The 23,241-nt window shown below is 43.2% G+C and overlaps 1 protein-coding gene across 1 annotated transcript in view; it reads left to right on the forward strand.

Annotated features, from left to right (window-relative positions):
* The first annotated feature begins 19,999 nt into the window (after positions 1 to 19,999).
* GCH1 (GTP cyclohydrolase 1) overlaps positions 20,000 to 23,241 on the forward strand; it is a 52,625-nt gene continuing 49,383 nt past the window's right edge. The window contains exon 1 of the mRNA XM_082848469.1: positions 20,000 to 20,483. Coding sequence (XP_082704595.1) covers positions 20,144 to 20,483 — 340 coding nt within the window. The 5' untranslated portion in view covers positions 20,000 to 20,143. The remainder of the gene's footprint in view (positions 20,484 to 23,241) is intronic.

Below are 23,241 nucleotides of genomic sequence, written 5' to 3' on the forward strand. Positions count from 1 at the left end.
AGTTAGAGTGTAGTAGCTGAGGGCTAGAACACCTGGATTAATCCTGGCTCTGCCACTCATTAATTCTGATTGTGTGATCTTGGACAAGTGACCTAGCTTATCTGTGCCTTCTGTACCTAGAAAACTGCTATAATAATAGTTTCCCACCTATGGAATTATTATCATAATAATCATATGTTATCGGATGGTAGTAAGGATTAAATCAGTTAACAAATTTCTTAGAACACTGACTGGCACATAGAGGGCATTCAAAAACTGTTAGCTATCATCATTGTCTTATGGTTTCGTCGAGGGCTAGATATCACAAAGTCCAACCTAACTTTTTTTTTTTTTCTTTTGCGGTACGCGGGCCTCTCACTGTTGTGGCCTCTCCCGTTGCGGAGCACAGGCTCCGGACGCGCAGGCTCAACGGCCATGGCTCACGGGCCCAGCCGCTCCGCGGCATGTGGGATCTTCCCGGACCGGGGCACGAATCCGCGTCCCCTGCATCGGCAGGCGGACTCTCAACCACTGCGCCACCAGGGAAGCCCCCAACCTAATTTTTTAATCAATCTGTAAACTGTTTATTTTCCTGGAGCAAGGCATAATAAATTGGCAGATAAGTAACAGTAAAAGCAACAAAAGCAAGGTCCTCATTTATGTACATTCTGAAGTGAGACGGATAGAATGATAAGAGTTTCCCATTTAGTTATTCAACAAATTATTTTAATCTTTTTTTAAATTTAATTTAATTTTTATATAGCATGTTCTTACTAGCTATCTGTTTTATACATATCAGTGTATACATGTCAATCCCAGCCTCCCAATTCATCCCACCACCACCGCCCCCCAACAAATTTCTATTAAATAGTTTCCATATGCCAGGTACCATGCAGGGTATTTGGAATTATTCCTCTCATTTATATGCCTTAAGTAGAATGCACTCTATAGCGTAAAATGCAAAGAAAATATAAAGGATCATTCTTCTTACCCAATAAGAGGTCTGGGTGTGGCAGACCTGGTCTAGAATAACTTGGCAATACTGTCAATGAACAAGGTCCCATCTCTCTTCCTCTTCTGCCATCAGAGTGATGACTGACGTACTGCAAGAAAGGTATAGCAGAGAACAGTCTGACCAAATGCTTTGCCTTGCTGAAACAGGGACCACTAGCCTTCCAGGCTCCAGTAGGTGGATCTTTAAAGCCCTCTGTCAAACACTTAGTTTCCCATTTTACTTGCAGCATTCCACTACAGGTTAGGAACTGTGTTTGGCTTCTAATGACAGGGACTCAAACGCCAGTGGCTCAGTAAATTGTTTCCCTTTTCTCAAATAATGGCAAGCTGGGGTGAGGTGATCCAGGGCTGGAACAGAGGTTCTTCTGTGTCACTGGGGACTCAGGATCTTCGTATCTTTCTGCTCAGTTATCCTGAGCATGTACTTGTGGCACAAGATGGCTAATCCACTTCTGCATGACCTCTGCGTTCCTAGCAAGAGAAAGAACGTGAAGGGCAGGAGGCACCTATAGGCTGAGCACCTATCTTCACCCTTTCAAAGGCCTTTCCCAGAAGTACCACCTGCCAACGGATAACTCATTGGACAGAATATGTGATCATTGCAGCTCCAGGAAACTTGGAAAATTTGTGTTTTTAGCCAAGTCCAGGCACACTGCCTCTCTGAACTAAGTTGGAGATATTTCAGTAAAAAAAGAAGGGGAGAAAGAGTATTGGGTAGGCATCTAGCAGTGACTTCCAGAAACCAATGGTCTACCCAGTACTGGGCTTCATCTCACTACATGAAGATGCATGACTGGCTTCTAAGATTTGATCCTGCAAAGGACCAACCATGGTCTTGGAAACATCAGATCAATACAGATTCGCCTATATCTTCCCAGACATCTCTTCTGGTAATAAAGATGTTTTCAATTTATATAGGATTCTTTCTCTGGTTATTTAACAAGTTAGTGGGATTTAAAAATGTATTAAAATTGCTTCAGATCCATCACTGTCATGAATGATGTTAGGAAGTATTTGCCAGAAGCCAAACATTTGAACAGCTTTAAGCACGGCATCAGAAAAACTACAATTACACTCAGGAAAGAGCTGCTTGACGTGCGACATCAAAATGCAGTTCCCTGGGCAACTGAGATGGAGATACATTCAATAACGCAGAGCTTCCAAGAATTGCTAAGATCATCCAGAATTTGCAACACCATTTATTTATTTTTCATTGACAGTTAAATTACCACTTGAAAGCATCTGCTGACTAGCAAACAAATCCTTGATTCTGGATAAACTAGGCATCCTCCAGAAATAACTCCCACACTTATTGATAGAGGGGATCAGGGAGAAGACATGAGCCGTGGAAATATGTGGCTGGATGTACAGCCTTGCCATCAGACCCGGCTGTGTTGGAGATGGCACTCTTTGCAGATAAATGTTGGTCAGTGTTCAGGTCATCTTTGTCTCAGATGACAGAGAGCCAGCCCAGTGTTCTCATCATACATGAGTCTGACAACCTTTTATTGAACTGTGCCATTTCACAATGCCTGGTTGGGAACTCAACAAATAAGGTGTTTACTAGGAAACAATATTCAGCAAAATGCATTGTCTAAAGTATAATTCTGTACTTCCATGATCGGGGGTTGCACCAACTGTGCTTAAAAAAAAAAAAACCAAACTCACAGTATTTACAACACAGTATTTACAATACAGTATTTACAATACACTTAACATAATCTATTACTGAAAAGCTTGAAACAAATCATATTCTTATGGATTTACATTATAATTTCAGAAATATTTTATTTCAACTTCTGATTAGTTTTCAGTTAATAAGAGATAACACTAAGTTTTTTCTGGTCTGTACTTAGGTTCCCTTAAGTAAATTAGCAGTTAAATACTCATTTTCCAAGGGATCTTTCTATAATCAGAATATTCTTTTTGTATTTTAAACACTCTTGCCATTAACAATGGCTAACATTTATCACTCAATTGTTCTGTCTCTAGTACTGTTGCTAAATTCGCTACATAGATTATCTCAAACTCCCACAACAAGCCTATGAAGAATATTCTATTATTAGTATACTCATTTTACAGATGAGGAATCTGAGGCTTAAAGAAGTTAAGAAATGTGCCCATGGTCAACAAGCTGATAACCGATGGAGGCAAGGGCACGAACTCAGGGAGGGTGACACCTCAAATTGTTTCTTAACCACTACATGACATGGCCCTTATTTTTTCTAATTTGTGAGCTTACCCGGTTTTACTTTTTTTTCTTAATAAATTTATTTACTTATTTATTTATTTTTGGCTGCATTGGGCCTTCGTTGCTGTACCTGGACTTTCTCTAGTTGTGGCGAGCCGGGGTTACTCTTCATTGCAGTGTGCGGGCTTCTCATTGTGGTGGCTTCTCTTGTTGTGGAGCATGGGCTCTGGTGTGCTGGCTCAGTAGTTGTGGCTCATGGGCTCTAAAACGTAGGCTCAGTAGTTGTGGCCCACGGGCTTAGCTGCTCCGTGGCATGTGGGATCTTCCCGGACCAGCGATCGAACCTGTGTCCCCTGCATTGGCAGGAGGATTCTTAACCACGTGCCACTAGGGAAGTCCCCAGTTTTACTTTTTAAGTGGCAATAAAGTCTCTAGAATTCTTCCAAAAGCAATGAAAAAAAAAATCACATATGCCTTAGAGGTAACAACATCAAAGAACTTGTTGAATGAATGAATGGAAGCTCCTTGAAGGCATGGAGTTTTTGTTTCTTTTGTTCACTGTTGTACTCCTTTATGCCTTATACACACCCTGGCATGTAGCAGATGGTCACTGAATATTTGTTGAATGACACCTAATCCTGATGGCATCATGAGGGCAATCTTTCTCCATGTCAGTAGAGCCCCTCTCTGAAATTTAACTCTGCCAGAGTAGATTACAAGCTTAATTTTTGTTAATCTTTAAAACCACAAATATTTTGCACATTGCAGGTGATAGACCAAAAAGGACAAATACATGATTCTGGAACTGACTGAAATCCTGAGTGACTTGGCTCAAAGTGAAAACATTTGGACAATTATATGAAATTTAAAATATCTCCTCCTTGGCTTGGATTCTCAATCTCAATGTCCTCATCTGGTTTGGGATCCAGTATAGAATAGGGGAAACTGTCTCCAGGGAGTCTTCTATCTGTGCCTACTGATATGGACAAGGTTAGATGGCATATGGATGGAAAGAGGCTTGTTGTATTGTAATACACCTGTGGGTGGGCAGGTGGTCCTGAACCAGGGCAGTAAGTGGAGGAGGGGATCCCAGGACTGAAGCTCCACTCCCAGCCCCATCATCAAGCAGACTAAAGAATGCTTCACATTCAGCTCTCCCTATGAATTCAACCTAAGGCACCTCAGAGTGTGACAGCTTGTGTTGCCTGACCTTTTTTTTATAGCTCATCAGGAAACAGAAGCTTGGATTTTGTCCTCTCTGACCATATTTCCTGTGCTGTAATTAACATGTGGTACACCCAGAGAAGAATCATTGCTAAAACAGCCTTCAGTGTGTTTTTTTTTTTTGGCGGTACGCGGGCATCTCACTGTTGTGGCCTCCCCCGTTGCAGAGCACAGGCTCCGGACGCGCAGGCTCAGCGGCCATGGTTCACGGGCCCAGCCGCTCCGTGGCATGTGGGATCTTCCCGGACCGGGGCACGAACCCGTGTCCCCTGCATCGGCAGGCGGACTCTCAACCACTGCGCACCAGGTAAGCCCACCTTCAGTGTTTTAAATCAGTGGCATTTACCTGATTGCTCACTGTGGGTATCAGGATCCAATCTTCAGTTGGGGTTCCACATGGCTTATTCTGTACTTGGGACTTTTTTTATTTTTCGGTCCTGCTGCGGCTTGGGGGATCTTAGTTCCCCAACCAGGGATTGAACCGGGCCAAGCGCAAAGTCCTAACCACTGGACCACCAGGGAATTCCGACGTACTTGGGACTTTGAAGTGATTTATAACCGAACCTACCCAGCAGGCTGAGAACCAAATACAGTTTATTGGATCAGTAACTATGAATACCATGCAGTGGCATCCCAGTGTGAATTTCTAATTCTTCACTACAAACTGGTTGAAACCCTTTGCCAAATGGCATCCTACCAGAAATACTATTTTTAATAGAAACACTTAAATTCATTTTATTTGAATTTAATAGAAGAAAAGGGATCTGAAGCAAATCTGAAGGAATCTATTTTGAAAAATCTGTATTAGTAAGGATTCTCCAGAGAAACGAAGCCAATAGGATATAAATATATATATAAGAGGAGATTTATTATAGGAATTGGCTCACATGGTCATGGTGGATGAGAAGTCCCATGATCTGCCATCTACAAGCTGGAAGGCCAGGAAAGCCAGTGCTGTAATTCAGCCTGAGTCCAAAGGCCTGGGAACAGGGGTGGAGTGAGGGGGCGCTGATGGTGTAAGCCATGATCTGAGTTGGAAAGCCGGGGAACCAGAAGCACTCACTGATGATTGAGGCCCAGGGCAGGAGAAGATGGATCTCTCAGCTCAAGCCGAGAGAGTGAATTTGCTTTCCCCCTGCCTTTTTGTTCTATTCGGGCTCTCAAGGAGTTGAATGATGCCCACTTGCATTGGGGAGGGCAATCTTCTTTACTCAGTTCACTAATTCAAAGGCTAATCTCTTCTGGAAACACCCTCCCAGACATGCCTAGGAATGTTTGACCAGATATTTGGGCATCCCTTAGCCCAGTCAAGTTGACACAAAATTTCTTCACTCCCCCAGTAATATTTCTTTAACAATCTCTCTGAAGTTAAAAAAAAAAAAGAAATTATAAACTCCATGAAGATTTTTTTACTACTATGTTTCAGTTTAAAGAATATTATTGACTTCTTTTTCTGAAGGGTGAAGACTGTGCCTATCTCCTTTTCTCCAATTCTTAGTTTTGGTTGGTTGTATTCTTATTCTCATGTTGTCCAGGTTCACACTGTTCATGTTCTTCTGTTTGTAATGATGATTATCAAAGTTATTTAGTATTGGCTTTATACTTAGCACTGTTTTCATATTTAAATATTTTAAGTTGGTTTTATACTTAAATGTTTACCATAATTTCTTCACTCTTGAGTTCTTTATTTTGATTATCTCAATTAGCGAGATCTCATGTCAAGTGGTTTTCTCAATAAGGAACTTATAGGAGTTGTGCTTTCTGAGTTCATACATCTTTGAGATGGTGCACCCTTATAACTTGAATGCTTTCTTCATTGAGTATAGCTTACTTTCCTTAAAGCTATAAAGCTGCCTCCTCCAAATTTTTGTTTGTTTGTTTTTTGGCAATGGACGTTGCTGTGGAAAATTTGGAGAGTAGCCTATGTCCTTACTCCCAACCCCTTTCTTTTAGGCAATTTGTTGTTTTGGTTTGGCTTGGTTTTTGCCTGGATGCTTAAAACACTCTATTCTTGAAGCTGTCTTTCAAATTCAAAATTTTATCTAGCTTGGAGTTAAGCCTTCTGTCTCAATGTTTTCTAGAAAGCTATTGGGTTGGCCAAAAAGTTCATTCGGGTTTTTCTGAAACATGCAAAAACCCGAATGAATTTCTTTTTGCCAATCAAATATATGTATTTTTTGCCAACTGTATTTTTAAGAGAACTGACTTTTTTTTATTGAGATATAATTCACACACCATAAAGTTCATCCTTTTCAAGTGTACAGTTCAGTGATTTTTCGTATATTCACAAAATTATGCAACCGTCACCACTATCTAATTCCAAAGAATGTTTATGACCCCAAAAGAAACCCCATACCTGTTAGTGGTCACTCCCTATTCCCCATTCTGCCCAGGCCATGGCAACCACTAATTCACTTTCTATCTTTATGCATTTGCTTATTCTGAACATTTCATGTAATAGTATCACACAGTATGTGATGATTTGCACCTGACTTTTTTCACTTGGGATAATGTCTTCAAGATTCATTCATGTGGGACTTCCCTGGTGGCACAGTGGTTAAGAATCCGCCTGCCAGTGCAGGGGACACGGGTTCAATCCCTGGTCCAGGAAGATCCCACATGCTGCGGAGCAACTAGGCCTATGCACCACAACTACTGAACCTGTTCTCTAGAACCCGCGAGCCACAACTACTGAGCCCATGCACCTAGAGTCCGTGCTCCACAACAAGAGAAGCCACTGCAATGAGAAGCCCGCACACTGCAATGAAGAGTTGCTGCCAGCATGCAGCAACAGACGCAACGCAGCCAAATAAGCAAATAAATAAATTAAAAAGAGATTCATCCATGTTATAGGCTATGTTAGTATTCAATACTTCATTTTTATGGCTGAATAGTATGCCAGTGCATGTATATATCACACTTTGTTTATCCATTCATCAGTTGATGAACATTTGGGTTGTTTCCACTTTTTGGATATTACGAATACTGGTGCTATAAGCATTCATGTATAAGTTTTTGTATAGATATATGTTTTTATTACTCTTGGGTTTATACCTGCTGTAGAATTGCTGGGTTATATGGGAACTCTATGTTTAACCATTTAAGGAACTGCCAGACTGTTTTTTAAAGTAGCTGGACTATTTTATATTTCTACCAGAAGTGTATAAGGATACTAATTTCTTTAGTTCTCAGAAACACTTGTTATTACCTATCTTTTTGAATATAGCCATCCTAGTGGGTATGAGGTAGTATTCAGTCATCCCCTAATTTACATTTCCTTGATGGCTAATGATGTTGTGCATCTTTTCTCATGCTTATTGGCCATGTGTATATCTTCTCTGGAGAGATGTCTATCCAAATCCTTTGCCCATTTTAAAGTTAGATTATTGGTCCTTTTATTATTAAGTAGTAAGAGTTCTTATATATTCTAGATACTAGTCCCATATCAGATATATGATTTGCAAATATTTTCTCCCAACTGTGGGTTGTTTTTTTCCTCTCTTGATAGTGTCCTTTGAAGCACAACAATTTTTAATTTGGTGAAGTCTAATTTATCTTTTTTTTTCTTTTGTTGCTTCCACTTTTGGTGTCATTTCTAGTAAATCTAATTGCCTAATCCAAGGTTATGAAGATTAATGCCTATGTTTTCTTCTAAAAGGTTTGTAATTTTTGTTCTTAGATTTAGTCTTTGATCTATTTTGAGCTGATTTTTTTTTTTTTTTTGGTATTGAGATGATTTTTTTATGTAGCATGAGACAGAGATCCAACTTAGTTCTTTCCCTTTTTTATTTAATTAATTAATTTACTTATTTTAGGCTGTGTTGGGTCTTTGTTGCTGAGTGCGGGCTTTCTCTAGTTGTGGTGAGTGGGGGCTACTCTTCGTTGTGTTGTGCAGAATCTAGGCCCACGGGCTTCAGTAGTTGTGGTATGTGGGCTTCAGTAATTGTGGCTCGTGGGCTCTAGAGCGCAGGCTCAGTAGTTGTGGTGCACAGGCTTAGTTGCTCTGCAGCATGTGGGATCTTCCTGGACCAGGGCTCGAACCCATGTCCCCTGCATTGGCAGGTGGATTCTTAACCACTGTACCACCATGGAAGTCCCAACTTATTTCTTTTGCTACATGCAAAAGGATATACAATTGTCCCAGTACCATTTGTTGAAAAGGCTCTTCTTTACCCCATTGAATTGTCTTGGCACCCTTCTTGAAAATCAGTTGAGATTAGGAACCAAGATGGTGGAGTAGAAGGATGTGCTCTCACTCCCTCTTGTGAGAACACCAGAATCACAACTAGCTGGACAATCATCGACCGGAAGACACTGGAACTCACCAAAAAAGATACCCCACAGCCAAAGACAAAGGAAAAGCCACAATGAGATGGCAGGAGGGGCGCAAACACAGTAAAATCAAATCCCGTAACTGCTGGTGGGTGACTCACAGACTGGTGAACACTTATAGCACAGAAGTCCACTCACTGGAGTGAAGGTTCTGAGCCCCACGTCAGGTTCCCAACCTGGGGGTCTGGCAATGGGAGGAGGAATTCCTAGAGAATCAGACTTTGAAGGCTAGTGGGATTTGACTGCAGGACTTCGACAGGACTGGGGGAAAGAGAGACTCCACTCTTGGAGGGCACACACAAAGTGGTATGTGCATCGGGACCCAGGGGAAGGAGCAGTGACCCGAGGGGAGATTGAACCAGACCAACCTGCTAGTGTTGGAGGGTCTCCTGCAGAGGCAGGCTGTGGCTGTGGCTCACAGTGGGGACTAGGACACAGGCAGCAGAAGTTCTGGGAAGTACTCCTTGGCGTGAGCCCTCCCAGAGTCCGCCATTAGCCCCATCAAAGAGCCCAGGTAGGCTCCAGTGTTGGGTTGCCTCAGGCCAAACAACCAACAGGGAGGGAACCCAGCCCCACCCATCAGCAGTCAAACAGATTAAAGTTTTACTGAGCTCTGCCCACCAGAGCAACAGTCAGCTCTACCCACCACCAGTCCCTCCCATCAGGAAACTTGCACAAGCCTCTTAGATAGCCTCATCCACCAGAGGGCAGACGGCAAAGCAAGAAGAACTACAATCCTGCAGTTTGTGGAACAAAAACCACATTCACAGAAAGACAGACAAGATGAAAATGTAGAGGGCTATGTACCAGATGAAGGAACAAGATAAAACCCCAGAAAAACAACTAAATGAAGTGGAGATAGGCAACCTTCCAGAAAAAGAATTCAGAATAATGATAGTGAAGATGATCCAGGACCTCGGAAAAAGAATGGAGGCAAAGATCGAGAAGATGCAAGAAATGTTTAATAAAGACCTACAAGAATTAAAGGACAAACAAACGGAGATGACCAATACAATAACTGAAATGAAAACTACACTAGAAGGAATCAATAGCAGAATAACTGAGGCAGAGTACGGATAAGTGCCCTGGAAGACAGAACGGTGGAATTCACTGATGCAGAACAGAATAAAGAAAAAAGAATGAAAAGAAATGAAGACAGCCTAAGAGACCTCTGGGACAACATTAAACGCAACAACATTCGCATTACAGGGGTACCAGAAGGAGAAGAGAGAGAGAAAGGACCCAAGCAAATATTTGAAGAGATTACAGTCGAAAACTTCCCTAACATGGGAAAGGAAATAGCCACCCAAGTCCAGGAAGCACATCCCATACAGGATAAACCCAAGGAGAAACACGCTGAGATACATAGTAATCAAACTGGCAAAAATTAAAGACAAAGAAAACTTATTGAAAGCAGCAAGGGAAAAACGACAAATAACATACAAGGGAACTCCCATAAGGTTAACAACTGATTTCTCAGCAGAAACTCTACAAGCCAGAAGGGAGTGGCATGATATACTTAAAGTGATGAAAGGGAAGAACCTACAACCAAGATTACTCTACTGAGCAAGGATCTCATTCAGATTTGATGAAGAAATCAAAAGCTTTACAGACAAGCCAAAGCTAAGAGAATTCAGCACCACCAAAGCAGCGCTACAACAAATGCTAAAGGAACTTCTCAAAGTGGGAAACACAAGAGAAGAAAAGGACCTACAAAAACAAACCCAAAACAATTAAGAAAATGGTCATAGGAACATACATATCGATAATTACCTTAAACGTGAATGGATTAAATGCTCCAACCAAAAGACACAGGCTTGCTGAATGGATACAAAAACAAGACCTATCTATATGCTGTCTACAAGAGACCCACTTCAGACCTAGGGACACATACAGACTGAAAGTGAGGGGATGGAAAAAGATATTCCATGCAAATGGAAATCAAAAGAAAGCTGGAGTAGCAATACTCGTTTCAGATAAAATAGACTTTAAAATAAAGAATGTTACAAGAGACAAGGAAGGACACTACATAATGATCAAGGGATCAATCAAAGAAGAAGATATAACAATTATAAATATATATGCACCCAACATAGGAGCACCTCAATACATAAGGCAACAGCTAAGAGCTATAAAAGAGGAAATCAACAGTAACACAGTAATAGTGGGGGACTTTAACACCTCACTTACACCAATGGACAGATCATCCAAAATGAAAATAAATAAGGAAATATAAGCTTTAAATGACACAAGAGACCAGATAGATTTAATCGATATTTATAGGACATTCCATCCAGAAACAGCAGATTACACTTCCTTCTCTAGTGCGCATGGAACATTCTCCAGGATAGATCACATGTTGGGTCACAAATCGAGCCACAGTAAATTTAAGAAAATTGAAATCATATCAAACATCTTTTCTGACCACAACACTATGAAATTAGAAATGAATTACAGGGAAAAAAACGTAAAAAACACAAACACATGGAGGTTAAACAATACATTACTAAATAACCAAGAGATCACTGAAGAAATCAAAGAGGAAATCAAAAAATACCTAGAGACAAATGACAATGAAAACACGATGACCCAAAACCTATGGGATGCAGCAAAAGCAGTTCTAAGAGGGAAGCTTATAGCTATACAAGCCTACCTCAAGAAACAAGAAAAATCTCAAATAAACAATCTGACCTTACACCTAAAGGAACTAGAGAAAGAAGAAAAAATAAAACCGAAAGTTAGCAGAAGGAAAGAACTCATAAAGATCAGAGCAGAAATAAATGAAACAGAAACAAAGAAAACAATAGCAAAGATCAATAAAACTAAAAGCTGGTTCTTTGAGAAGATAAACAAAATTGATAAACCATTAGCCTGACTCATCAAGAAAAAGAGGAAGGGCTTCCCTTGTGGTGCAGTGGTTGAGAGTCCGCCTGCCAATGCAGGGGACACAGGTTTGTGCCCTGGTCTGGGAAGATCCCACATGCCGCAGAGTGGCTGGGCCCGTGAGCCATGGCCGCTCAGCCTGCACGTCCGGAGGCTGTGCTCCGCAACGGGAGAGGCCACAACAGTGAGAGGCCCACGTACCACAAAAAAAAAAAAAAGAAAGAAAAAGAAAAAGAGGGAGAGGACTCAAATCAATAAAATTAGAAATGAAAAAGGAGAAGTTACAATAGACACCGCAGAAACACAAAGCATCCTAAGAGACTACTACAAGCAACTCTATGCCAATAAAATGGACAACCTGGAAGAAATGGACAAATTCTTAGAAAGGTATAGGTTTCCAAGACTGAACCAGGAAGAAATAGAAAATATGAACAGACCAATCACAAGTAATGAAATTGAAACTGTGATTAAAAATCTTCCAACAAACAAAAGTCCAGGACCAGATGGCTTCACAGGTGAATTCTATCAAATATTTGGAGAATAGCTAACACCCATCCTTCTCAAACTCTTCCTAAAAATTGCAGAGGAAGGAACACTCCCAAACTCATTCTATTAGGCCACCATCACCCTGATACCAAAACCAGACAAAGATACTACAAAAAAAGAAAATTACAGACCAATATCCCTGATGAATATAGATGCAAAAATCCTCAACAAAATACTAGCAAACAGAATTCAACAACACATTAAAAGGATCACACACCATGATCAAGTTGGATTTATCCCAGGGATGCAAGGATTCTTCAATATATGTAAATCAATCAATGTGATAAATCATATTAACAAATTGAAGAATAAAAACCATATGATCATCTCAATAGATGCAGAAAAAGCTTTTGACAAAATTCAACACCCATTTATGATAAAACTTCTCCAGAAAATGGGCATAGAGGGAAACTACCTCAACATAATAAAGGCCACGTATGAGAAACCCACAGCAAACATCATTCTCAATGGTGAAAAACTGAAAGCATTTCCTCTAAGATCAGGAGCAAGACAAGGATGTCCACTCTCACCTCTATCATTCAACATAGTTTTGGAAGTCCTAGCCACGGCAATCAGAGAAGAAAAAGAAATAAAAGGAATACAAATTGGAAAAGAAGAAGTAAAAGTGTCACTTTTGCAGATGACATGATACTATACATAAAGAATCCTAAAGATGCCACCAGAAAACTACTAGAGGTAATCAATGAATTTGGTGAAGTTGCAGGATACAAAATTAATGCACAGAAATCTCTTGCATTCCTATACACTAACGATGAAAAATCTCAGAGAGAAATTAAGGAAACACTCCCATTTACCATTGCAACAAAAAGAATAAAATACCTAGGAATAAACTTACCTAGGGAGACAAAAGACCTGTATGCAGAAAAGTATAAGACACTGATGAAAGAAATTAAAGATGATAGCTACAGATGGAGAGGTATACCATGTTCTTGGGTTGGAAGAATCAACATCGTGAAAATGAGTATACTACCTATAGCAATCTACATATTCAATGCAATCCCTATCAAATTACCAATGACATTTTTCACAGAACTAGAACAAAAAATTTCACAATTTGTATGGAAACAAAAATGACCCCGAATAGCCAAAGGAATCTTGAGAAAGAAAAACAGAGCTGGAGGAATCAGGCTCCCTGACTTCAGACTATACGACAAAGGTACAGTAATCAAGAGCATACGGTACTGGCACAAAAACAGGAACATAGATCAATGGAACAAGATAGAAAGCCCAGAGATAAATCCAGGCACCTATGGTCAACTAATCTATGACAAAGGAGTCAAGGATATACAATGGAGAAAAGACAGCCTCTTCAATTAGTGGTGCTGGGAAAACTGTACAGCTACATGTAAAAGAATGAAATTAGAACACTCCCTAACACCATACACAAAAATAAACTCAAAATGGATTCGAGACCTAAATGTAAGACTGGACACTATAAAACTCTTAGAGGAAAACATAGGAAGAGCACTCTTTGACATAAATCACAGCAAGATCTTTTTTGATCCACCTCCTAGAGTAATGGAAATAAAAACAAAACTAAACAAATGGGACCTAATGAAACTTAAAAGCTTTTGCACAGCAAAGGATAACATAAACAAGATGAAAAGACAACCCTCAGAATGGGAGAAAATATTTGCAAATGAATCAACGGACAAAGGATTAATCTCAAAAATATATAAACAGCTTATGCAGCTCAATATTAAAACAACAAATAACCCAATCCAAAAATGGGCAGAAGACCTAAATAGACATTTCATACAGATGGCCAAGAAGCACATGAAAAGCTGCTCAACATCATAGATAAATGCAAATCAAAACTACATGAAACAGGAATAAAGACACAGACTTACTAGAGAATGGACTTGAGGCTATGGGGAGGGGGAAGGGTAAGCTGTGACAAAGTGAGAGAGTGGCATGGACATATATACACTACCAAACGTAAGGTAGATAGCTAGTGGGAAGCAGCCGCATAGCACAGGGAGATCAGCTCGGTGCTTTGTGACCGCCTGGAGGGGTGGGATAGGGAGGGTGGGAGGGAGGGAGACGCAAGCGGGAAGAGATATGGGAATATATGTATATATATAACTGATTCATTTTGTTGTGAAGCTGAAACTAACATACCATTGTAAAGCAATTATACGCCAATAAAGATGTTAAAAAAAAAAAAAAAAAACTACAATGATGTATCACCTCAGACAGGTTAGAATGGGCATCATCAGAAAATCTACAAACAACAAATACTGGAGAGGGTGGTAGAAAAGGGAGCCCTCTTGTGCTGTTGGTGGGAATGTAAATTGATACAGCCACTATGGAGAACAGTATGCAGGTTCCTTAAAAAACTAAAAATAGAATTACCATATGATCCAGCAATCCCACTACTGGGCATATACCCAGAGAAAACCATAATTCAAAAAGACACATGCACCCCAATGTTCATTGCAGCACTATTTACAACAGCCAGGTCATGGAAGCAACCTAAATGCCCATCAGCAGACGAATGCATAAAGAAGATGTGGTACATATATACAATGGAATATTACTCAGCCATAAAAAGGAACAAAATTGGGTCATTTGTAAAGATGTGGATGGATCTAGAGCCTGTCATACAGAGTGAAGTAAGTCAGAATGAGAAAAACAAATATTGTATATTAACGCATATATGTGGAACCTAGAAAAATGGTACAGATGAACCGGTCTGCAGGGCAGAAATTGAGACACAGATGTAGAGAACAAATGTATGGACACCAAGGGGGAAAGCTGTGGGGGGATGGGGGTGGTGGTGTGATGAATTGGGCGAATGGGATTGACATGTATACACTGATGTGTATAAAATGGATGACTAATAAGGACCTGCTGTATAAAAAGATAAATAAAATAAAATTCAAAAAAAAGAAAATATCAGTTGAACATAAATATAAACATTTATTTCTGGTAGAGAAATATGCTTATATTATATTTTTGACTACATTCTCTCATTTGTTGGGTTCTCTACCTCAGAAACACTGATTTTTCTTATGCTAGATCATCCTTGTCTTCTCTAACAACTTTCATCTTTGTCTTTTATTCTGCATTCATTCCCATGCCTTTCTTCATGTCAATAATTACATTTTCAACAGTGTCTATTTTGTACATGGTTCTAATTAATCCCATAATAATGATGGTCCTCTATTTTCTTAGATCTGTAACTCCTTTTTCAATTCTATCATTTTATTATCTTGGTTTTTGTGTAATTTTTTTTTTTTAGCGGTACGTGGGCCTCTCACTGCTGTGGCCTCTCTCGTTGCAGAGCACAGCCTCCGGACGCGCAGGCTCAGCGGCCATGGCTCACGGGCCCAGCCGCTCCACGGCATGTGGGATCTTCCCGGGCCGGGGCACAAACCCATGTCCCCTGCATCGGCAGGCGGACTCTCAACCACTGCGCCACTAGGGAAGCCCTTGGTTTTTGCCTTATTGAACTCAATGTTTTTATTAAGTTTTTCTGTAGCAGAAAACATTTATGAGCCTCCATCTTCCACCCTGCGCCAGCTGTCAGTGCGACCATAGCCACGTTCCATCATCGTTCTGCCCTTGCAGCACCCCAGCCTGCAATGTTGGGCCCCAGTGGGGACCCGGGCATGCCGGTGGAGGCAAGCGTGGAAGGTGGGGACAATGACTTCAGGGAAACAGAATATGCTGCCATTAACTCCATGTTGGACCAGATCAACTCCTGTCTGGACCACCTGGAGGAGAAGAATGACAACCTCCACGCCCGCCTCCAGGAGCTGCTTGAATCCAACTGGGGAGGCCCCCAGTGATGCCAGCCCCTAAGCTCGGGAGCCCCCATTCATGCCCCAGCCCTGCCTCCCTGGGCCAGGCTCTGGCCTGAGCACTCATCCTCTGGCTTAGACACCTTCTCCAGGGCTGGCCTATGGGTCTCTTGGGGGTCTGCCTGCCTAGGCCACCCTCTGGTACTTCCCTTGGCGTGCCTGGGTCAGCCCCCACCTCTAGCACCCCCTCTTGGGGCCAGGTGTGGGCCAGTGACCCACCCACCTTGCCCACCTGCCCAACTCCTGCATGCTCCCTAGTCTGCCCAGGCCTTGAGTGTCCACATTAAACGGGTGTCCAACACCAAGCAAACAAACAAAACATTTGTGAAGAATTTTCTTCTATTCTGTGAGTTTGTTTTCAGTTGCATTTTCTGATGTTGTGCTTTTTATATGCTACATTATTATCTTTCTTTGTTTAGTTTTGTTCCATCTGGCCATTGTACAGTATGTTTGCACGGTTGCCATGCTGCTTCTCTGCCTCCTGTCCCTGCCTCATATTATTGAGGGTGACTTCTTTGTGTTTCCTATTACAGTGGAAGCCTGTTTGTTTCCCTCACTCTGCTACAGTCTGGGGCTGGAGGAGGTTGTGTTGTATCTCGTTTTCCCTGAGGGATCGTGACAATTAGGACAGAATTCAGCTGTGGTGGCTGGACTCTCCATTAACGTCCCCTTTTTAGCATCTGCCCTTTCTTCTGAGATGGTATTAAGGATCCTCTACCAGGGACAGGTGACTACCTGGCGTATGTCTGTTCTTCCCTTGTGAGGTACCTTTGGGCTATGGATAGTTTTCTCAACTCAGTGAGGTGCCCTCGAGCATTCCCTTCCATCTCAGAAAGTCAGCTCAGTGTTCACATTCTCCCATTTTCTCTCTTGTTCCATTCCTCCTCATTCAGAAGAGAAGAAACGTAAGGGCTTCCATTCACTTTGCTTCTCCCTACATTTGGGGGGTTTAGTGAGACATCTCAGGATTGCATTGACTCCACAGGCTAGCTTCTGGAAGTTAGGAGTGGAACAAGGACACTTTTCCTGTGTCCACCTTGTTATTATCTATGTCCAATCTTTAAATTATTTTTATTTATTTATTTTTATAAATTTATTTATTCATTTATTTAATTTTTGGCTGCATTGGGTCTTTGCTGCTGCACGCCGGTTTTTTGCTGAGAGTGGGGGCTACCCTTGGTTGCAGTGCATGGGCTTCTCATTGCGGTGGCTTCTTCTGTTGCGGAGCACAGGCTCTAGGCACGCAGGCTTCAGTAGCTGTGGCTTGCGGGCTCTGGAGCGCAGGCTCAGTAGTTGTGGCACATGGGTTTAGTTGCTCCGCGGCATGTGGGATCTTCCCAGACCAGGGCTCAAACCCATGTCCCCTGCATTGGCAGGCAGATTCTTAACCACTACGCCACCAGGGAAGCCCTATGTCCAATCTTGATCCAGAATCTCCTCCAAAGTTTGGATTTCAAATAAAGAACCTTCATCAAGCACACTTGGAGAAATTTGCTTTTTTCCAATTACCATTGCCAAATGCTTAATGTTAGTTTACCTGTTACCCTTGGCAAGTGACTACATATGTCTGTAGCCCTGCAGTATTTTCAGTCTTTGGTGCTGTGTATCTCACTCATCTGCTTCTCTGTTTTGCTACTGCCCTAGAAATGGGAGAACTTAAAAAAAAAATTCCTGGGGGCTTCCCTGGTGGCGCAGTGGTTGAGAGTCCGCCTGCCGATGCAGGGGACGCAGTTTCGTGCCCCGGTCCGGGAAGATCCCACGTGCCTCGGAGCGGCTGGGCCCGTGAGCCGTGGCCGCTGAGCCTGCGCGTCCGGAGCCTGCGCGTCCGGAGCCTGTGCTCCACAACGGGAGAGGCCACAACAGTGAGAGGCCCGCGTACCACAAAAAAAAAAAAAAAAAAAAAAAAAAAAAATCCTTGGCTTTTTGATAGAAAGCAACTCGCAGGTTGGGTCCAAGGTGAAAATGAGTCCCCTTACTGGGTTAAAAACATGAATGCTGTTGTAATTCCTGGTTGTGAATGCTCATAGTTTCACTGCTGAACCATTTTATGCTAATTAATTCTGTGGGATATATCCCTCCTCTTTTAATTTATTCCCTCTTCTTCTCCCATTTCTACTTATAACCATCCCTGCCAACTACCTACATTTCACTGTTAAAACTGTTCCTGATTTTAAAGTGTTCATGATTTTAAAGCTTCCTTGTATTGCCTTTGGGCATTTGGCTGAAATACACTGCCTCCAATTTACAAGTAAATATAGAACAAATCCAGAGACCTTGTACTGGTAACTGGCAATAAAAATGCTAATGACTTAGTGGCAGTGTTTATAAGAAAATGTTAATTTTTAGGGTAAAATTTCATTAGAAATTGCTTTGGGAAATATATTAGTTAATGTTTACAAGTGTTTTTAAAGGAAGGCAAATGATTGCCTCTAAAAAAAAAAATCTCATGGAAAGCATCTCCATTGAATCCCTCTGTTTTAAAAATACTTCACTTGGTATCTTTATTTTCATTTGTTAAATACAAGGCCATCCTTTAATGTTGTCTCCAGCTTGAAATAGTTTGAGACCCAGTGGATAATTCTGACCAGGAAGTATCATTGGACAGTGGGCAGAGCAGTTAGAGGGAAAAAATATTATAGGACCTTGACGATGGGGACGGGTTGGAACACTGACAATAAATAGTAGGAGAGTGACAAAGAGGCTTTCCAAGGGATGTTCATATTTCTTGATCTATGTAATTTGATATTTACTGTATATAGAAATCCAATAACTATTTTGAAAAACCCCACTTACATCAATAATTCTTCTACTTTAGATTAAAAGTACCTAGGAGGCTAGGTATTTCCCATATTTCTTTCCTTAATGTTTAGAACAGGAATATGCCTGGAGCAGACATCCAATAAATACAAATTACTAATAATAATGACTGAGCTACTTTATTAGCATAGAATAATTCCAGGGGCTTCCCTCCTGGTTTGTCTGATCCTAAGCCTTTAAATATGTGTTTATGTGTCAGAAAATCAGCATTAGAAACTCTCTGGGGCAAATCATAAAATATTAATTTGATACATGTTTTAAAACTCACCTTTGGTGTTATGAAATAATCCCTCTAGTGAGAAAAAAAAGTCCATTTAAAAAATCTTAAACAGTCAAAGCAGATGTCACTGGTTAAGAGTCCAGTTGATCAATAACGTTTCACAGTCTCTATCAGCATCAGGAGAAAGGCACTTAGCATGTCACTCTTAAAACGATCAGCACCAAATTTCCACAGTTGCGTTTCCACAAAACGCAAATGGGTTTTTAATGAGACCCCTAATTTTTCTTCGCTCGCAAACCAATTTCTGCAGGGTCAAAGTTCTGGCCACCACAGATAACGTCCTCCTAGATATAGGGACTCACTTAAGGACCACTGGGTGTAACATTCCTCCTGACAGCGGCTGGAGGCAGGTGCGTTGGACATGTTTCTAACTAACGAACGCAATCGTTTCAATTCATATTATTCTCTTGCCCTAAAAGTATGGGTTGGTTTCCATACCTACATTTTAACCCAGTCTCTTCCCCGGCGAGGCCACCTGTTCGCTCATCTTTCACAGGGCGAGGCGACCAGAACACTTCTGATGCAGCGTACTCTTTGCCCTAAGAGGAGAGGGCTGACGGGGCACCCAGACCTTGCCTCTCCTCGCCGAGGTTCCAGCTCCGAACACCTGCCCCCTTTAGGATTCAGTTCATCCGGCAATAGCCAGAGGGGTCCAACCCAATCCTCCCGCCTGGCGCGGAAGGGACTCGGACAAGGTCCGCGCCACGGACTCGGACAAGGTCCGCGCCACGGACTCGGACAAAGTCCGCGCCACAGGGGCCGGCTTCCAGAGCACCCGGCGGAGGGCAGGGCGAAGGGGCGGAGTGAGCGCCATGACGCCAGGAGCCTCGGCCAATGGAAACGCCCCGCGGCGCCGGCCGAGCCGCCAGCCTATAAAAAGGAGGCACTCCGGCACTCCTCAGTCTCTTCTGTTCCGGGCTCGGAGCCTACCCCTGGCCCGAGGCCTACGTTATTCAGGTGATTGCGGTCACAGTCCATAGCCCGCCGGCGAAGTTCAGTTGCAGCCCCTGACGCGTCCGAAGGTCCCTCCGGGGCGGCAGCGGCAGGTCTATGGAGAAGGGCCCGGGGCGGGTGCAGGCGAAGCCGCGGGACGCCCGGTGCAGCAATGGGTTCCCCGAGGGGGAGCCGCCGCGGCCCAGGCCCAGTACGCCCACCGAGAAGCAGCCGCGGCCGGAGAGCAAGAGCGTCCAGCCGGCGGACGGCTGGAAGGGCGAGCGGCCCCGCAGCGAGGAGGATAACGAGCTGAACCTCCCCAACCTGGCGGCCGCCTACTCGTCCATCCTGCGCTCGCTGGGCGAGGACCCCCAGCGGCAGGGGCTGGTCAAGACGCCCTGGAGGGCGGCCACGGCCATGCAGTTCTTCACCAAGGGCTACCAGGAGACCATCTCAGGTCAGTGCGCCCGCCGGCCGGCGTGCCGGTCACTGGGGAGGTGGCTGCAGGAAGCGCGCGCCGGCTCCGGTTAGTTCCCGGAGTTGCTCACTCTTGGCGGAGGAAGCCGAGTGCTGTCACTTTTCCGAACCCCGCCCTCGGCCCTGGCCCAGCCGTCCGGCCAAGGAGAGGGCCCTGCGTGGGACGCATTTCGGCCGCGGTGGGAGTCAGCGGCCTCTCCACCCGGGGACTAGTTGAAGCGGCCCTCGCGGGGTCCTCCCCGCTCGCTGCACGCGGCCCTCTCCTCCAGCCTCGGGTTGGCGGGACCGCAGTCACAGAGCCTCCCCACGTCCCTTACCCCCGCCCCCGGGTGGGAGCCTGGAGCCCTTGTCGCCTGAACGCCCAGGGCCGGATGCCCGAGGAACGTGCACCTGGGCTCGTGGAAGTGACGGCTTCCTAGGTCATCTCTGCTCTGGAGGTCTCATTTTTGGTAGGTCTGGGGTGAAGCCTTGGCTTTGTGTGTCTGAAGCCGGGGGTGATTCTTTGCTGCAAACTCGGGGACCCTCACTCTTGCTGACTTGCCAGGGTACCCGGGTGTTCCGAAGGTCGTAATTCTCTTTTGTTCACATCCAGTTCACTCCAGCTCAGGACTTGGCCAGAATTTGGCATAGTTCTGGGCATGGGCTTTCCTGGAGTTTGAAGTGTGAGGTTTTCGGGGGGTTAGTTTGCTGCTTAAAGCGTTCTCCGCCTTTTCTCCCCCACTCCCCAAACCCCAAAGCAGGAAAGCGACTTCGTGGGAGTCTGGGAGGTTCGCTGGGCTGTGGGACCCGGAGTCTCTCTATCACGCACTTCCCACCCACGCATCCCAAAGGAGCCGGGTTGGCCCAGTGCTTTCGGCGCCTGAGGAGGGTCAGGCTTTTGCCCAGGAGGCCGGGAAGTAGGGGGCGCGGGGTGGCGGTGGAAAATGATTGAGAACTTCGCTGCCTAATTGCTGGGTGAGCGATGTTGGTCACTAATTAAAAAAAAAAAAGTTAAAAAAGATCTGACTTGCACAGCTCGGACGAAGGGCGTTGTTTTCCAGTCCACATCTTCTGTACCTCTTGGTGACATTTATTCCTTTGGCCTAAGAAGCCTTCTGCCTTCACCTTTTCTCAAAGAATAACAGTGCTGCTTTGCAAGGTAACCTCCCTGCTCAGATTATTTCCCCAATCAAGTTTCTGGAGACTTCCTGAATAGATTCTGGGAGAAACAGTTATTTTTGCCCAGTCTCCCCCACCCCAAAGGAAGGGTGAGAAATCAGTGTGAGAGGGGTGAGGCACATAAAGGAAATGACACTACATCTTAAAGCCAAGAAATGGATATCTAGTTCTTTGTCCAAGTTTACTTTTTAAACCTTTGTTGGTAAAAGTTTGGAGCCTCAAATACAGAATTTCAAAATGCGAAGACTGAAGAATACACATTCTTCATTTGGTGAATATTCTACCATTTGGTGATATTCCACGAATGTAATGAAGAAACATCTTCTTAGGGCCTTGCTCAGTCTGCCTCTTGTGGACACTGAAAGTGTCCACCGCACTTGGTCAGGCTTTGGGAATCGCCCTAATAGAATTCACAGGAGAGAGGGATTTCTGACCTCGAGAATAGGGGAGGTCCTCCTGACTTTTGAGACCGAAAGTGTCTCAAAAGGTTTACTTAAGAAATGATTAGCAGAAGTTTGTCTCATGAGCCGTAGGACTAATGACTGCAAAGAACACTTCATTCTACCTTAGAAGACAGTTCTAGTCAAGTGTTAATTTATTATTTAAAAAGTCCGTGGACCTAGGAACAGAAATCAGATTAGGGGGACTCTAATCATCTCCCTACCCAAGAGGACCTGGGGGAGAGGGTGGAATGGGGAGGGACTGCTCAATGGGTTCCAGGTTTCCTCTTGGGATGATGCAAATGTTCTAGGACTAGAGAGTGGTGATGGCTGCACACATTGTGAACGTGCTAAATGCCACTGAATTGCACGTTTTAAAATGGTTAAGATGATGCGTGTTATATGTATTTTACGACAGTGAAAATGTCACAGACCATTTAAGAATTATTAATAGCCATTAATTGAATACTTTTTATGCTCTAAGTGCTTTTTGTGGATGGTCTTTGGTTAAGCCTCATTTTTGAGGTAAACACTGTTCTTTTACCCCATGATAAGGAACCTGAGGCAGAGAGGTTGACAGCTTCAGGTGGTAGAGCTGGTGTTGGAATCTAGGCAGCCTGAATGCAGAACTCTTACCTGCTTCCTTATGTTGCTACTTGGTGAGATACGTCAGTGTATCTTCTCTACTAAGCATTTCACACTGAGTTTGGACCTAATACTTGGGTCACCAGCATTAAAATAAGGTGGAGTAGAATGGAGAAAATCAGTCCATCATATGTAGTAAGGGTAAATGTTTTGAGAAGCTTACAAGTAGGTTTTATAGGTATGATTTTTTCTGGTATGTACTGCCTCCGGTTGTAGAATGTAGTATTTCTTGTATTTGTTGTGGTCAAAAGTTTGAAAGCCTCTGTCTAGAGGATCACACTTAAGGACTTAATATTGATTTCTTAGAGGTACATAAATAGAAGACAGAGAGGAGAGAGTGACAAGGATGATGCTGAACTTAAAGGAATGAACCTGAAATGGTGGTGGTCCAGGCCTTGGACCAACCTGGGTGGGAGAAGGAAGGATACTTTAAATCTATAGAAAATACAGAAGTAAGTAATAGAGAAAACACTTCTACCCAATCCCTAGTTTTTA

Source organism: Leucopleurus acutus, assembly GCF_964270905.1.
Source record: "Leucopleurus acutus genome assembly, chromosome: 1".
Taxonomy (NCBI): domain Eukaryota; kingdom Metazoa; phylum Chordata; class Mammalia; order Artiodactyla; family Delphinidae; genus Leucopleurus; species Leucopleurus acutus.